The sequence below is a fragment of the Phaseolus vulgaris genome, chromosome 3 (assembly GCF_051622355.1).
Source record: "Phaseolus vulgaris cultivar YP4 chromosome 3, ASM5162235v1, whole genome shotgun sequence".
In the NCBI taxonomy this organism is placed as follows: domain Eukaryota; kingdom Viridiplantae; phylum Streptophyta; class Magnoliopsida; order Fabales; family Fabaceae; genus Phaseolus; species Phaseolus vulgaris.
The window spans coordinates 7,042,771-7,060,769 of record NC_143500.1 but is presented as its reverse complement, the minus strand read 5'-3'; the positions used below and the strand labels follow the sequence as shown (position 1 = coordinate 7,060,769).

General features: G+C 32.3%; 3 protein-coding genes across 5 annotated transcripts; 2 read left to right on the top strand and 1 right to left on the bottom strand.

The window, feature by feature from the left end:
• Positions 1 to 3,505: 3,505 nt before the first annotated feature.
• LOC137806384 (putative methyltransferase PMT5) lies at positions 3,506 to 8,139 on the top strand. Of its 2 annotated transcripts, none has more exons than XM_068606462.2 (10): positions 3,506 to 3,743; positions 3,886 to 4,706; positions 4,884 to 5,007; positions 5,193 to 5,433; positions 5,567 to 5,792; positions 5,942 to 6,104; positions 6,200 to 6,501; positions 6,997 to 7,129; positions 7,291 to 7,493; positions 7,832 to 8,139. In XM_068606462.2, the coding sequence occupies exons 2-9, from the start codon at positions 4,195 to 4,197 to the stop codon at positions 7,438 to 7,440; spliced, it is 1,851 nt and encodes a 616-aa protein (XP_068462563.1). In that variant the 5' UTR covers positions 3,506 to 3,743; positions 3,886 to 4,194; the 3' UTR covers positions 7,441 to 7,493; positions 7,832 to 8,139. The 2 variants fall into 2 exon arrangements, with proteins under 2 accessions (XP_068462563.1, XP_068462564.1); XM_068606463.2 differs by having other exon boundaries at positions 7,597 to 8,139.
• A 1,827-nt stretch (positions 8,140 to 9,966) lies between these two features.
• Positions 9,967 to 11,837, bottom strand: LOC137806385 (Pentatricopeptide repeat (PPR) superfamily protein). The gene is given in 2 exon segments (XM_068606464.2): positions 9,967 to 10,273; positions 10,276 to 11,837. Coding segments are annotated over 2 exon segments (1,524 nt in total). The 5' UTR covers positions 11,765 to 11,837; the 3' UTR covers positions 9,967 to 10,238.
• Positions 11,838 to 13,661: 1,824 nt separating this feature from the next.
• GRF12 (general regulatory factor 12) lies at positions 13,662 to 17,204 on the top strand. 2 transcript variants are annotated; one of them, XM_068606460.2, is made up of 7 exons: positions 13,662 to 13,884; positions 14,967 to 15,273; positions 15,651 to 15,738; positions 15,841 to 15,950; positions 16,041 to 16,189; positions 16,775 to 16,821; positions 16,940 to 17,204. In XM_068606460.2, the coding sequence occupies exons 1-7, from the start codon at positions 13,812 to 13,814 to the stop codon at positions 16,943 to 16,945; spliced, it is 780 nt and encodes a 259-aa protein (XP_068462561.1). In that variant the 5' UTR covers positions 13,662 to 13,811; the 3' UTR covers positions 16,946 to 17,204. The 2 variants fall into 2 exon arrangements, with proteins under 2 accessions (XP_068462561.1, XP_090155703.1); XM_090299577.1 differs by lacking the exons at positions 16,775 to 16,821; positions 16,940 to 17,204 and having other exon boundaries at positions 13,704 to 13,884; positions 16,041 to 16,218.
• Positions 17,205 to 17,999: the final 795 nt, after the last annotated feature.

Here is a 17,999-nt window from a genome sequence, read left to right as displayed (position 1 = left end):
GGCTTTTTGCTCCTCATTCCAAGATTCCTCTAATATTAGATCTCTAGAGGAGTCAAGTAAAGAAGACATGACTTTCTTGATGAAGTTCAGAAGGTCAACATTGTTGTATTCTAGGAAGACATGCATCCTTAGCTTCTAGAGATCATACTTCTCTCTCCCTTGAACAAGGATAGCTTGTTGATAGCTTGTCCTTCGAATTCCATGAGTTTTCCTCAGATTTTTCCTCAAAGTCCTCTTACGAACTAATCCCTGAACCTATTGTAGGAACATTTGGCTCTATGTCTTAAGCAAACAACTTAAGAATTTTCGCTAATAAAAACACTTTGGTTACAACGAGTTTCAACACCTTTCCATAAATAAGTATTCTACACTTCTTCAAGTACAAGTATTTTTCACCTTTTCAGGTATAGATATTATTTTACACCTCTTTAAGTACAAGTATTTTGCATCTCTCCAAGTATAAATATTATACACCTTTATATTAGTCTTAATCTCTCATAAGACTAGAACCTCTCAAGATATGAAAAAACATTATCAAAAGAGAGAACAATCAAATCTCATTGGGTATACTTCACAAATTGAAGAATTTACAATAGATAGCTCACAACCCCACTTACTAGACGTTCTATATTCAACAAATATACAAAACTACTTTCTTTTTTGTTCTTGTATTTCTTGTATCTCTTGTTGTTCTTTTCTATATCACGGTCTTCAACTTCTAGCTCCTTATATGACCTTTGAAAGATGATCGTTGAAGCTTGAATTTGCATTTCATCATTTTGGTATTAGACGTTCCCAAAGGAAAGTCTTGCTTTGAATATTTCTTGTACGTCTTAACTTTTTAATTAAATACAAGTAACAATCACACTTGAATCAATGCAAAAACAACAAGATTCTCATATTCAAGAAATCTCCCTTAGTCAAGAATGTATGATCCAAATAAACTCCAATAATTACTCTAAGAAAATAGTTTCACATAGAAGATAAACTCTCTTGAAAAATTTTAAGTGTCTACTTGAATTGGATTTCAAAATTTCAATTTAGATACTCGAAAAAAAATACAATTATATAATTTGTTTTTTCAAATTTAATATTTTGATTTCACTTAAAGTAAAAATAATATATTATTCGCATGTTCAATCTCTTAAAACGTAACAGACAAACAACCTTCTAAAAGCACACAAATTTTCAGTCTATTAATAATTAGTTCTAACAAATTAAAAATACTTCTTAGAATGATTTTGGATTTTAAGTAATTTCAATAGATTGACTAAAATATTCAACTCGCTAAGAAGAGAAACATACTCATACAAAACATAGACTCACACACTATAGATACTAAATCTTCATTCTTCAAATTTAATTGTTTAATTTATTCAAGATCATTAATATTTCAATTAACTTCACTTCCATTTTAAAAATTTATTATAATAATATAATTATTCTTAACTCTTATTCAAAAACTAATTTCTATTTATCAATTTACACTAATGTAGAAAAATTTATTTACGATAGTTAATATACAACGATTTTATTGTTAGACGTTGTCCATCAAAATATGATGACATTCTAAAATTAAAACAAAAGTATACACGATAATTCTACGTAAAATCGTATATTTCAATTAAATAATTAGATATATCAAAATATTAACAATGATTGAATAAAAGAACTAAAAATAATAAATTATAATAACCAACACAAATTTCAAAATTTAGTGTTAACTATGATATATAAGATTTTTGTATTTACAATAAATTTTTTATATATAAATTAAAATAAAATTTAAAAAACTATATAATGTTTTACTATTTAGTTTTTTATAAATAAATTTTATCTTATAAAATATCAATTATATCTGTTTATATTTTATTTTTTTTATAAAGAAATTACCATTTCTTAATGTGTGATTCATATTTTTTTAGTAGATGAAAATAAAAGAAAATGGGTGAAATATAAAGAGATGAAAAGTAATGTGCATAAAAAAGTGAATTGTCCCTAAATGGGCCAACATGTACACGTAATCCCTCATTTTTAGCCGTCCGTTTCGCTGACATGTACACTCTTCAGTTCTTTTTTAATTCTCATTTTTTTAATCTTTTTATTTATTATTTCTTAAATTCTAAAATTACTTATTTTTTATATTATATCCTTAATTTAATTAATATAAAGAGAACAAAATATTTATAATAAGAAAGAAAACGTAATAATAATAAAATGGAAAAGATATATGTAATAAGTAATTCACTTAAAACTATATTAAAATAGAAAGATTAAATTAATTTATTGGTTTAGATGGAAAAATGTTAAATAATTATTTTAATTCATGATAAAAATATGGTGATTAAAATTTTATTTTAAAAATAATTGTAAACTTAAACTATTTAAGCACTAATTACAGTATTTGGTATCACTGAAATAATTTTTTAACAATATATTCTTTAATATCGAATCAAGTAATAATGAGTAGATATATTGCAAGCTAATTTCGCAGTATATTATATATTTTAAAATTTTCATAAGTTGTTAGTTGAAGTAGTAGTAAACTTATATCTTAGGTATAGTTTTAAATTTGAATTTTGAAAAAAAAAAACAATTAAAAACACATTAAAAATGATTAGTAAAACTCTTCAAAAATTAATCATTAAAACAGGATTATTATATTAAAATAAGGAGTGAGGTTTGAGATTTTTTTACTAAAATGTAATTTCTATCGTTAGTTATGATTTTGGGTAAAAGAAATTTATGAAATAGGTAAATCGTATATTATACGGACGATTTTAAAATGAAAGTTGTATTTTTTAAGTCGAAAAAGATTTTACGTAAAAGTTTCACTTCATCCATACGATTTTGTCAATTTTGTTAAAAAAAATTGAAAAAAAAATATTCGTAATTGATGAAAACAAATTATACTTTTGTAAAAAGTTTGAAGTATGGATTAGTGTATTAAAATAAGTAGTGAAATTTTTTAACTTGATTTTAATATTGTACACATTAAAACTTTTTTCGTAGATTTTCATATTTTTACCATGTAAGATGTGTAAAATGTATAGAGTTAATACTTTAAAAAGCAAAGGTATGTCATTATCACTCTACACTCCGAATGCTGAATACCATTTTTACCTACTTGAACGTTGGAGTATTTACTGCAAGTACCTTCTCATTTGGCATTCACCTGAGATTGAGGTCTGAAGGATTCCCATGAAACCCTAGCAACCCAAAGGAAAAGAAAAGACCAAGCCCTTGAATAGTTCTTTAAGCCAATCTCCCTACGAAATATTTTATTATTTCAATAAATGTGAGATAATCAATTATATTCAAAATTATTCAATTATTTTGTTTTTTTAATCTAAAAATTGAACAAGTAAAATCTAATTTATTATTCAAGTGATAATCAATTATTAGATAGACTCTATTTTGAAAGTAATATTTTTGGATGGGTAAGAAACTATATACGTGAGGTTAAGAAAATATAAGAAACATGATATATATGTTTCCTAAAGTTGAAGGTGCGTAGTGGGAAGAAACAATCATTAAAGAGCAATTATTCTTATTCGCTTTCGTTTCCCAACACATTTATGAATGCTTGTTTTATTTTTTAATGTGATGATCTGTTCTATCAATGATACTTGCCATTTATATAAATGCAAAAACCACCAACATCACATCACAACAAAATTCAACTTAATTCCCTCAAATTGCTTTATCAATCTCACTCTCTTCTTAACTAACTCAATTCTTTGGTACCAACCAAACCCTAATTCTCCATTTCCCTTGTTCTTCTGCACTTAATTTATTAGCTTTGATCTGATCGGTGTTAGTTGTCAATTTTTGTTTTGTTTTATGAATTGTTCTTTTATGTATCCTTTTGAATTTGTGTTGCAGGTGATCTGATTGGTTGTGTAAGTATTGGGTTTGATTCAGAATTGGGAATTTGAATTGAGAAATTTGAGCACTTCTTTTTGCACCATATTTGGGGTTTTGATGAATCCTTTGGCATTCCTGCGTTATTGGGGAAGGAGTGTGAGCTATTGTTTCAATGCTTTGAGGGATAGTGAGGGTTTCATAGAATCCTGTGTTATGTTATGATAGGTTGTGGTTTTTCCCTTTGCTTGCTGCTCTTGGAATTCTGGGTTGGTGGCATTTGGTGTGGGTTTTGAATCTGTTTGTCAAAGGAAGCTAAAGGATTTGGACATGAGAAGCTCGTGGTTCAATAAGTTATCCATCATCATTGGCCATAAATCCCCTGTGAACTGGTTATTCTTGTGCCTGATCAGCTTGCTTCTGCTGATTTTTGTTCTAGGTTCGTCTTCTTCTAATATTGTTGATCTGGCACCTCATGTTCCGGTGTCTCTCATATACACAAACTATAGGAGGGTTAAGGAACAAGCGGCGGTTGATTATTTAGAGCTAAGGTCTGTGGCAAGGGGTATCTCTAGACAAAGAGAATTTGACCTCTGTGGCAAGGAAAGAGAGAATTTTGTGCCTTGTTACAATGTTTCAGCCAATTTGTTATCTGGGTTTAAAGAAGGAGAAGAGTTTGATAGGCACTGTGAACTGTTAGTTGAAGCAGAAAGGTGTTTGGTTCGTCCTCCTAAGGAATATAAAATTCCCTTCCAATGGCCAACTGGCAGGGATGTTATATGGAGTGGAAATGTAAAGATAACCAAAAACCAATTTCTTTCATCTGGAAGTATGACCAAAAGGTACTTCTTTCTCTATGCCAATTACTAGAGTGAAATGGAACCTCTTTTGGCTAAAATAGTGTTTTGACTATAACAATGGACTGCTTCAAGAAAAGCACTGCAACTTTTGCAAGGAGTTTGTTAATATATTATTATTAAGGTTTTTCTATTTCTATAAATTTGCAATAAATTATCTAGGTTAATGCTTCTAGAAGAGAACCAAATTGCTTTCCACCCGGAGGATGACCGTGTGAAAGATTACTCTCGTCAACTTGCACAGATGATTGGCTTGGGAAGTGACAAAGAGTTTCCTCAAGCTGGTGTAAGTCTTCCATTTATCCTCACTCACAAGTTCTTCTCCTTTGGGGATCATAATGTTTGACAAAGCTGGTTTTGGGGGAAAATGATATAGTGTGTAGTAAAGTCTCTATTTGATTCTCATTACGAATTTTTATGTCTTTGTTGCATAATAGATATGGCTGCTCTATATTGATCACTTTATTGCAGGTTCGCACTATACTAGACATTACTTGTGGATTTGGTAGCTTTGCAGCTCATTTGGCATCACTGAATATAAGGACAGTTTGCGTTGCTGCATATGAGGCAACAGGTAGCCAGGTTCAGTTGGCCCTTGAGAGGGGCCTTCCTGCTGTGATTGGCAACTTTGTTGCAAGACAACTTCCATTTACTTCATTATCATATGACATAGTTCACTGTGCTCAATGTGGCATCTTTTGGGATGAAAAAGGTAATTCCATTATGTTACTGCTAATGTGAACTAGTGAGTTGTCTTTGCTTCCTGAGTATTAGACTTCTCTGGGGATTTTTGTCTTTATGAATTTCTATCTTTATTTTTGCTCTAACATTGACTTGTTCAACAGATGGAATTTTCCTCATAGAAATTGACCGTGTTCTTAAACCTGGAGGATACTTTGTGTTAACCTCGACCCCAAGCAAGACACAGGAAAGTTCATCAAAAATGAAAAGGAGGAATATGTTGAAGCCAATGGAAGAACTGACCCAGCAACTCTGTTGGACTCTTCTAGCTCAGCAAGATGAGACATTCATCTGGAAGAAAACTGCTGACATCAATTGCTATGCATCTCGGTAAAGATAGTTGATAATATTAACTATAGAATGTTTATTTAAGATTACTAATACCAACTACCATTAGCTCTGTAAAGGCTTGTTCTATGGGTCTCTTGAAGTAGTCTGCTGCCATAATTCTTTTAGTGACATGTTCCCTTACACTGCAGAAAGAAGCATGCTATACCATTATGCAAAGAATATGATGATGTTCAATCATATTATCGGCCTCTTCAACCATGTATAAGTGGGACCTCTAGCAAGCGCTGGATTCCAATACAGAATAGATCCTCTGGATCGGATTTAAGCTCTGCGGAACTTAAAATTAATGGAAAGTATTGTTTGTAAATGCTTTCAGATGATTTTGTTGCAACCCCTTCCGTGCTACTGCTTTGCCTTTTCATTGACATCTCTCTACTGTAGCAGGAGTTCAGTCTGAAGATTATTTTGAAGACTTAAAATTCTGGAGATCAACTCTCAAGAACTATTGGTCTTTGCTTACACCTCTAATTTTCTCCGATCATCCAAAGAGACCGGGAGATGAAGATCCATTACCTCCATTTAACATGATTCGTAATGTAATGGACATGAGTACTCAATATGGGGGGTTGAACACTGCCCTTCTGGAAGAGAAAAAATCAGTTTGGGTCATGAATGTTGTTCCTGCTACAGTGTCTAATTCACTTCCTCTTATACTAGATAAAGGTTTTGTTGGTGTTATGCATGACTGGTAAGTTGCTTTTTGTTCTTGGCCTAGGCAAGTTGTGGAGAGGAAGGTTGTCAAACTCAATAGTCTACATAAACATGTGGGGGTTGCTAGACTCGACTGAAATATAATAAATAATATTTAAAAAAACTATTAATGACATTACACATTACATAATACTTTTAATACAACAATGATTTAGCATTTTAACTCTGTTATAAAGCAAACAAGCAAGAACAATGATAAAGTGTGATAATACATTAGTTCTACCAAACTACAACAAATCATATTTAAATAATGAAAAGTAAGTTCTAAAGTGTGAACATTTAAAAAAATAAAAAATGTTAATTTCTTCAGATCATCTGAGTCCTAGTAAAAAACTTTGTTAGTTGCGGGGGTTTAAAAATTATTCTTGATTTTGCATCTTAACTTTCTTGTAAGAGTTTGAGTTGAATTTGACAGTAAGTGCACTAGTGAAATAAATGGTTTCGTATATGTGATCTGGTGATCGATCTTTAGGTGTGAACCTTTCCCTACGTACCCCCGGACGTATGATATGCTTCACGGGAGTGGACTTCTTTCTCATATCACTTCAGAGAGATGCAGCATGATGAACCTATTCTTAGAGATGGACAGAATACTGCGTCCAGAGGTATCACTGTCTCCCTTGTGTTTTTTGTCATAACTATTTTGAACGATCAATGTGGTAACTTGAGTTACTAGGACCCCATAGGCACAATGTTTTACTATGAAGCAAGGGTGATACACAGTTTTGAATTCTTTATTGACATGATATATTACATGGCTTGGTAGGGATGGGTCATTCTTTCTGATGACAAGCGAACTATAGAGATGGCACGCGCACTCACTGCACAAGTACGTTGGGAAGCAAGGGTAATTGATCTTCAGAATGGAAGTGACCAGCGACTTCTTGTTTGCCAGAAACCATTTCTGAAAAAATGACTGGATTTGCCACATTATGCTCACCCTGGCGGATGAACTCATGTTTTGCTCTGGTAATTCTTCTTAACTTCTATTGCACTTAGTGATGGTGGCATTTAATTCTACATAAAATTAAAAATCATCAGATGCTGTAAAACTCTAGTGTTGGTGATGTAGGACATGGAATCATGGAATCTGCATAGGTCTTGATATGGATTCTTTTGTATACTAGTACCAGTGTAAATGTATTTGTCAAACTAAGCTTCGTTATATTGCTTCATTAATTGTGTGTGGAGAGTTGGAATCTAAACATCCGTGATAATTGTTACTCTGCAAGAAACACTGGTACTTTTGGAACTGCCACTTTGTCTGCACACTAAAATGCAATTTTTGGTTGCTATTTCAATTTCAGGGAGTGAATTGTTCTGTAGGGCATGTTGTATATACTGCTTGGAGCCCTGACGTTTTTCTATATTTTTGTGCAATTTGGTCGGAGAAATGTGGAAGAATTGTCAAGGTTCACATTGAACTTAGCTCCATTTCATTGTTTTTTGTCTGATGTGTTTGCATTAATTCATTCATTTATATCTTGTTAGCAATTTTTTCCCTAATGATCTTTTTTATCATTGGACGTGAATGGCTTCTTGTTAAACAATCCCAATGATTTTTATGAGAATATGAATGGCCACGAAATTTAAAAATGATTTTGAGGTTGCAGCATATGCAGAGCATTTTTATTTATTCATAACTGTTAACTTCTGTAAATCCATGCTCAGTTTCTCTACCTTTGCAGAAATCATTTACTTTCATATTTAATGTTACTAAATGAGCTATGAATTTAAAATAAATGACTTGTCTCACCTAAATTAAGATTAACTGAAGATTGAGAAAATAATGAAAATGACTAATTTTAAAGACTATTTTAGATGTTTGTTGTAGTAATATGCTTATCAGAAAAAACACTTCTGCACATATTAAATAACAGTGAGTGCTTATGAAAAGATTTTTTTATCAGTAAAGAGTTTGGGTTAATTGAAGCTTAATAAAACAATAGATGTCGAAAGTGAAATTCGGACTCATTCTTATAAAATATGCACACCATTCTTATCAACTAAATCAATTTTTGCTGGCTTTTAAGAAATGAACTGATACATCATCTCATCTTCAAAATATCTACTATTTTCACATCACACTTTCTCACTAACATGCATATAATTTTAACTGTCACTAATTTGTTTACTAAACCTGTGCAGTTTTGATTTGATTTGTAAGCACCACTTTAGGAAGAAATCGTACTTTAAAAACTCTTATGTTTAATTAAAAGTCGTAATTTGAAATCATGATTTTGTTTCACTTTTAAGGAAGTCGTACTTGAAGACTTCCATTTTCTAATTTTAAAATTTTAAAATTTATTCCTTTTTATAAACATATTTTTTTAAAATATTTTTAACAATTTCATTAATTAATTAAAATTTAAATATAAAAAATTAAATAAAGAGAAATCATATATTAAAAGCATGATTATATTAATAATAAAAATAAAGTGAATCATATATTTAAAACACAACGTGTGATGACTAAAAAAATTGAAGATCGTAATCTCAAAACATGATTCTTCCTTTTTAGTCTAAATTTCAATGTTTACTAGTTACACATTTGTGTAATTTAAAAAAAAAATAACTTTTTGGGTAAATTTAAATAAAAAAATTACCCGTTTGGTAAAAAACACAATTAACTTATCAAAATTGATGTTACCTCCAAACTTTGATATTAACTTCCGTCAATCTAATTCATTCTAAAATTATACTTCCTTTACAATGCATAAGCTTGCTATAACAAAAGTAGTTCAACTTTCTTAAGGTATAATAATTCTAAATCACAAAAACACTTCAAACTGAGTTGTATACATAGAAGTTCAGATCAAACAAAAGCAAATTGGGGTCTTAAATTTCTTAAGAGACTAGCTTGGTCATCATCTATAATTTTATAAAGAAAAATTAGACGTGTACAACAAATTCAGAAAAGAAAATATCCATATATTAAATTGAAAACAAGGTTTCATACCATCACTCTCAAGCATACATGAGCATATGGAATGTTTTACTAAATAACTTTGAAATGATTAACCAAATGTAATTTGAGAGGGTGGATTGCTAGAATCTTCCACTCCCTTCCTTATTCTGCTCCTCAACATAACTCAAAGCAGAAGATGAACTTCCAAAATTAGCTCACCAAAAGAGCAAGACATAATGGAGTGGAAAATAGATCAACCCCAAGAGAAGTGGAGTAAACAAAAGGACCTGTTATTAATCATTTTAAGTACAAAATTATGAATCCAGCACAGTATATGCTGTCCAATCCTTAAAATTAGTGAAGCATGACCGACATAATCACAAAACAATAGACCTGCACTATTGCAGTGATCTTTTAGGGTTGGATTATCTTGGAAACATGAATGTACTAGATGCCTTTCTACCCTCATTCTCTTTTTTCCAAAAACAAATAAATAAACATAACTACAAATGAAAGTATGCAAAAAATCCTCAGTAACAGTAAATGGCACATTCTCATCCTAATCCATTATTTATGAATGTATTCATATAAACCTACAAATAATTGGGGGAGGCTAGTGTTTGTACCTGAAACTGGAAAACCGATGATATGTAATATTTAACAGCATGTATACCTGAATCATGTGCTCCTTGCAGGACAGATTTCTCCACTGTTGCAAAGCTTAAAAATTTGGACATTTCATCACTCTCCTGCTTCATTTGTAATAAACTTGTGTCTTTTTACATAGATTTACGTAGTCCATAGATTTACACAGCCTGATAATCAGTATCTGATATCAGTCCTTAGTATCTGCAGCAGTTGGACTTCTGTTTTTTCTCCTATCTCTAGTAGCCATTTTCTGCCCATAACTCTCAAGTATGTCTGCCAAATCAAACAGCCCCACCTCTCTCAACTTTTTGGCCACCTCCTCAAACATACACACACCTTCCTCGTTTGAAAAGTAGTACAAAAACTTGTTATAATCAAATCTTGGCACCTCCATTCCTCTGTTCATAACCCTCTCCACATACTTAGTAGCTTCCCGTGACTTCCCTGCCTTCACCATACCCCCAACAAAAATAGTGTCAAAATTAACAAGCGGATCAGACCCCTTCCTCCCCCTCCTCCCCAAATGCCCTTGCAGCAGCATTATGTATGTGTGCATATTCGGCTCGCAACCTCTCCTTAACATCTCCCTAAACACCTGCGTCGCCTCACTCGCCCTTCTCAGCCTCAAAAGCCCCTTCATCAACCCATGATACACGCTCAAATCCGGCTCCTCAATCCCCTCAACAACTTGATAAGCCTCTCTAACCCTACGCCTAGTCATAAGTCCATACACAATATGCCCCAGAGTGGAGTTATCAACTCGAACACCCCTCTGGCGCATTTCCTCAAACACCTCATGCGCCTGTGCCATCATCCCCTTCTTACACAACCACCTAATCACTAGCCCATAAGTTGAAACCCCAAGTTCATCCATCCTCTTGAACCTCATTGTCTCAAAGAGCCTCAGAGCCTCACCATACTGATTCACCTTAAAAAAGGCCTCCATCATTTTCTCAACAGCATCCATATCAGGCTCAAACCCCTCATCCTCCATCAAATTCCAAATTTTTGAAGCCTCAACCAAATCACCCTTATCACAGTACCCTCCAACCAACCACTTGTAAGTCACCCCATCAGGCCTAACGAACTCCCGCAACTTGAAAACAACAAACTTTGCCTCCTCAACAAGCTTGCACTTACACATTGCCTCAACCACATTGTTCAAAGTCCCCAACTTGTATTCACACCCATTGGAATTCATCAAGTGGAAAAACTCCACGCACTTCTTGAGCTCCCTTGCACCCCCCAAAATCCTCAACGCGATCACGAAGGTCTTGTCGTTAACGAGACGACGACACGCCACGTCGTTGAGGAGTTCCCAGAAAAGGTCGATGTTGCGAGACTTGCCTACGACGTCGAGCATCTTGTTGGTGGAGACGGTGGTGTGCTTGAAGCCAGGCTGGGACTCTGTGTAGAGGAAGAAGCGGTAAACGGGACGCCATGAATACGGGAATTTGTTGCATACTTGAAGGAAGAACTCGTGGGTGAGTTCGAACTCGCACGATACGAGTTTGGAGGTGAATCGTGACTCGGTCGAGTTCTGCTGCTGGTAGAGGACGGTGCAGACTCGGAGGAGGTGGTCCGGGTTCACCGGAGAAATGGGGTGGTGGTGAAGGCGGCGGAGGAGTTGGAGGGAGAAGGGGTTTGAGAATGTTAGCATGGCGGTTCGCCGGAGAAGAAGCATTTGATTTGTGGTATGTGTGTGGGACTTAACATTTACTGAGTAAAGCAAATGTTGAGGTTAATGTTAGAAATAACAATTCCTTATGCATATTATTCTTCACTTAGTATTCGTTTTTTTCATTTTTATTATTTATATATATATATATATATTAATATTAAAATTTGAATAAATAATATCATTATTCGTATATTTATATTATAAGTATAAATTTATAATTTATTTTAATTATTTGTGACAGTTTATCAGATTTTTTATTTTTATTATTATATATGTTTTATTTAAAAGAAATATAGATATTTATATATATATATATAGGTACAGACATACTATAAGTATATCTTATCAATAAATCATAAAATAATACTTAACATGACTTTTGAGGTAATTATTAGTGTAACAGATAAGTAAAAAGATATTAACAACACTTTTTCTAATATTTTGTTTAAAATAGGAAGTAAATATGAGAAAAATTAAATTATTTGAATTAAAGTAAATAAAGTGACGGTGAAAAAAAAATTATGAAAGTTATGATTTGATTAATTATTATTTTTTAATTAATAAAATTTAAGATTATTAATTTGTCTTGTGTTTAAAATTAATATATATATATATATTAATTAGTTGTTTGTAATTAAAATATGAATAGAAAAAATATATAATATTATAATAATATCCTAGAAAATAATAATAATCGTATAATAAAATATGTATCATTTAAATTACAAAAGTCGTTAATTTGATGTTACAAGACAGAATTCTTTCATGAACATTATTAAAATGTGTATTGATATTGAGGTTCATAATTTTTATTTTTAAATAGATTTAATATGTTCATTCAATAAAGTTGTACAATAATTTTTATTGGAAACAGTAACATTTAATATCACTTAGACTCATAACTGATTATCAATCAATTATGATATAGGAATAACTGATTACTTTAAAAAAAACACATAATTAATTATGACAAAGATAATAAATTATACTTTAAAAAATAATCAATTATAACGTATGAATAATCAATTATCTTTTAAAAAATAACTTATAATCTTGATCATTTAAATAACTTACAAATGGTATCTTTTCTTTTCTCTAATGTGATCAATTTGTGGGTAAGGACAATTGATTACTAGATCTTAATGCACCATGCTTCAACAAAGCTTATTAAAAAACACCATCAAACAATGCTCTTAAAACATCATGGGTTTTGACATAGAAAAGTTAAGGGTAATATGATATTCTAGAAGACATTCATATGACTTTCGATGCATTTCTTCCTTCACATGCGAGGAGAGAATTATTTTATTTTCTTGCATTTCCTCACAAAATATCCGCATATCCATATACATAAATAGTATATCATACAAAAATATAATGCAAAATTTACATTGAAGATCATTAATTTTGATGATCCCACTATCTCATAATGATTTTTTTTTTTGTCTGAATTAGAAGTGAAATGGAGTAAAACTATAATTCATACTAAAAAAGAGGATTGTTGGTAAAAGAGTAAAAGAGAGAAAACCAAAAACATTACTCAAATAAACAAATTTATCACTTGAATAGTTTTACTTATGTGTCATTATTAACATTTAGTAATCTAATTAATTTATATTTGTGATACTGTTTTATTACAACAAAGAAATTTATGACATTTATTGAATTTTGCCTGAAAAGATTAAAGAGTGCAATGATATGAAATTGATAAAAAAAGAATATGAAAAAAAATTAGAAGTGAAAAGTGAAAGTGCATAGTAGTGGTAGATGAAATAATAAGCAAAAATCACAGATAAGCATCTTCTCTGTGAGTCATTCACGATTTGCGCGGTTTCTCTTTCAAACAACGAGATCCAACGGTTGAGATTTCGGTCTCCCTTTGACCCCCACAACATGCTCCATCCAAAACCACTATATAACATCTCCATCTTCTTTTTTCTTCTTCCTTGCATCACCCAACATTCCCCTCTTCTTCTTCTTCTCCTTCTTCTTCTTTGCCCCCTTTTCTGTGTTTGTCCTTTTCCTCGCTTTCTGATCTCTCTCTACCACCATGGCTGCCGAGAAAGAGAGAGACACACAGGTTTACTTGGCCAAACTTGCCGAGCAGGCTGAGAGATACGAAGGTCTTTGCACCCTTTGCTTTTAATCTGAGATTTTCTTTCTCTTTTTCTTTTTTTATTATTTTGATTCGCTGTTTTTCTATGGTTCCTTGATGGGGTTCGTGATTTGATGCTGGCATTGGTATGGATCTGTTTTTTTGGAGCGGTTTCGTGGTTCTGTTGGGTTGGGAATGTGGATGGAGAGTCGAAAGATTTGATTTTGAGATGTGGGTTTTCAGTTATTTTATGGATCAGTTTCTGGGTTAGATCGTTTTCCCTGTGTGAAACCCCCCCACTTTTTGTTGATTTATGTTGTGGTAGATGTTCATATGTTAAATATGGTGATTTGATAGGACAAAAGTAAGAGGCGGAAAGACTAGGGCGTGTTTGGTTTTTATTTTCAGAAATTGTTTTTGGTTTTCAAAATGCATCTGAATAAGGTTACTCAGATAGTTGGTGGAGGGTGGTCCAAGGCATAAAAAAGAGTGTAGGATTGAAGGAAAGGTAAAATGAGAGAATGCAAAAGAAAAAGTAGAGTAACTTCTCCCAAAATTGTTTTTGTTTCTTAGAACACTTATTTTGAAAATAATTTGCATAAAGTGATAAAATTTTGGATGAATAATTAATTGGTGGGTGAAATTATTCTAGAAAATAGATTTTAAAATCAAAAGGTGGAAAGGTAATCAAATGGGCCCTAATATTCAAACTGTAAGGGGGGCCAATGAGGGAAGACCTTTCAACTCAGAATAGAATGCCGTCCTTTTCTATTTGTACTTGAAAACCCTATTTGCATTGGTACCCTTTTGATGACAAGAGGCAAAACCGGTTCAGTTTTTACCTTTAGAGTGTCATCTTCTTGTCTGATTAGGTGAAGATTAATCTGTTTTCAAATTTATTTAGTTAATTTTGTCTTATTTTGAAACCGGGTAGACAAAGTCTGATTTATGCTCAGAACCTACATTATGTGAGCGTAATTGCTGTTGCATAGAGCATAGTGCATGCCAGTAATCTGTACTTTGAATTTCTAAATGCATATAGATGGTGTTTTGATCATTGTTCTAGTTTTTGTAATAATATCCTTCTGAAACTTAATACTTATTATGCAGAAATGGTTGAGTGTATGAAGAAAGTAGCAAAACTTGATCTTGATCTAACTGTGGAAGAAAGGAACCTCCTGTCAGTGGGATACAAAAATGTCATTGGTGCACGGAGGGCCTCCTGGCGCATAATGTCCTCAATTGAGCAGAAGGAAGAGGCTAAGAGTAATGAGCACAATGTCAAACTGATCAAGAGTTACCGCCAAAAAGTTGAGGATGAACTCTCTAAAATTTGTGGTGACATTCTCACTATTATAGACAAGCACCTGATTCCTTCTTCTGCATCAGCAGAAGCTAGTGTTTTCTACTATAAGATGTGAGTTATGCTGCTACACTTCCTTGTTATGCACTTGATTAATTCAATTCCTTTCCCATTTCGAGTCATTATCTTCATCGCCATATTCTTACGAGTACTTTTTCCCTTGTTACAATTGTCTTTTCTGATTTAAGTCTAAAAAAAGATACCTGGACTAATCTAGGAAGCTTAGAATCTGTATGAATATGATGATTTGATGACCTATTTTTTGTCCCTGATGAACTGTTTGCTGCACCCTTAGCTTGATTGGCTTTCTAGGGACTCTAATGCAATGAACGAGTCTGGATTTATTTGTTTGCATTCTGCTGTACAGCATCTCTTATTGTTATCACATTTTTCTTTGATATTTTGATTTCCTTATTCTTCTTTTGGTCCAGGAAAGGTGATTATTTTCGGTATCTTGCTGAGTTCAAGATTGACCAAGAAAGGAAAGATGCAGCTGAGCAGTCACTGAAAGGATATGAGGTCATCTTTTATCTCTTGTATTTCAGCAATGAACTAGTTCATAAATTATTTATATTATACATTATACTTTCATTTGATTTTCACAAATGTTTTAATTATTAGGCTGCTTCAGCCACTGCAAACACAGATCTTCCATCAACACATCCAATTCGTCTTGGACTTGCACTCAATTTCTCTGTCTTTTATTACGAGATAATGAACTCTCCTGAAAGGTAAAGTTATTGGCTCTCTCATTCTGTATGGATCCATTGAATTGCATTTGTTGCTAGCTCTTGTCTGAATGTCATTACTGCTACTTTCAGGGCCTGCCATTTGGCTAAACAAGCTTTTGATGAGGCAATTGCAGAATTGGACACCCTGAGTGAAGAGTCATACAAGGACAGCACTTTGATCATGCAGCTGTTGAGAGACAACCTGACATTGTGGACCTCTGATTTGCCAGAGGATGGAGGTATTGAAACTTGATATAAGATGCATTTGACTTTTGCCAAGGGAAAGCAACAATATTTTGTACCATATGTTGCTCAATAATGATGTCTTGGAGACAAAAAGTGGTTGATGTGCACTTGTACAATATCATTGCAACAGTATCTCCCACTCTGTCTAGGAAAATAAATCAATTTAGGATGAACAGAAAGAAAAATAAAACTGCATACTCTCTGAGAGATTATCACGTAGGTCATAAGTCACTGGATTTTTACCATTAAATTTCACAAGGTAATTAGTAAAATCTTAAAAAATTACCAAAATGGACAAGTTGTGTCTCTATTACTTCAGTTTTGTACTGAAGTTGTGCCAAAGTGGTACAACTTGACTCCAACCGAATTCGTGTCACATTTACACAACTTATTATTTTGATAATTTTTTAAAATTTTACATATTGTTAATAAGTGAAATTGCACCTTTTTAAAAAAATCCAAGTCTCAATTTCAAGAGTGGTGTCTTCAAATGACAGCGTGATTGTGTTTCCTTTTGTTTGGTTTATACTAACATACTCATACTTGGAACTACTAAAGAAGCTGATGCTATCATGCAGGTGAGGACAACATAAAAGCTGAAGAAGGCAAACCTACCGAGCCTGAGGTGGGTGCATAATAAGTTGTCTCTTTACATGGTTTTATTGTTGAATGTGTGCAAAGCCATTATATATTTACTTTAGTCACTTTTAAGGTTCCTTATTGACACTCTTCTACTTCTGCAGCATTGACCACGATTCGATAGTCAGATATCTAAGGTGTCAAAGAGGGCATTTTTCAGCTTTTCTTGCAATGGATTTGGACCAGACAATAGGGCCATTTCACAATTCTCGTGCTCTCAGTATCCTACCAAACCCAGAAGATCTATGCCTTTTCTTTTTTACTTCAAACCTTTTTCTTTTTATTGCCTTATCTGTTTTAAGTAAAGTGATCAGTTGGAGCAATGAACAATTTACATTTACCCTTATAAGCATCACAATCCTTTCTTCATTTTGCTTTGCTTCTATTTTACTTCACATGATTATGCTTCCTATATACTTCTAGATAGTAATCATCACAAGCCAATCTATAAATAACATTAATATAAAAAAATGCTAGCAGCACTTGTTCTTAATTATTTTCTTTCTATTGGTTGGTTCAGTAAATTTAAATCAATGAAAGAATTTCGAAAGTGATGAGACTTCAGGGTTGGTTTCTGTCCAATTTGGAACAATGTCAATTATAGAATAATCTTTTAGATTTATTTGGAATCTCCAACTATTTTTGCATAATCTAAACCTAATTAACACGATCAAGATGTATTGGTTTAGTTCATATTAGTTAGGTTCCACAAATGCACGTATGCAAAATTGTATATTAAAAAATAAAAGTAAGATTCACATAATTTTGTAGTTAAAATGCTCATGTAATATGCTTAATATAAACTATGATTATGATTATAATCATTGGTGGAAATTTTTTATTTAATTGATTTGTATTATTAGATTAATAGAGGTTATCCAACCCCATAGGCATTCCTGTTTGTAAAATACTAGCCGTGTAAAATACTAAATCATTCTATAAAAAGAAATGACACCTAATAAAAATAAGTAAAAGAAATAATAAAGAAATTTCAGTAAAAAATACTAATTTATTTTTTACCATGTGCAAAATCTGAAGGAAGGAACTAATGAAACTTTTACAAATGATGTTATTACATGAAGTCACGTAGTGTTCATATAAAGGTTCATTCCTTCCACTCTCTTCATTTCTGTTTCATAAACCCTAGCTCTCTGCATTCCCTCC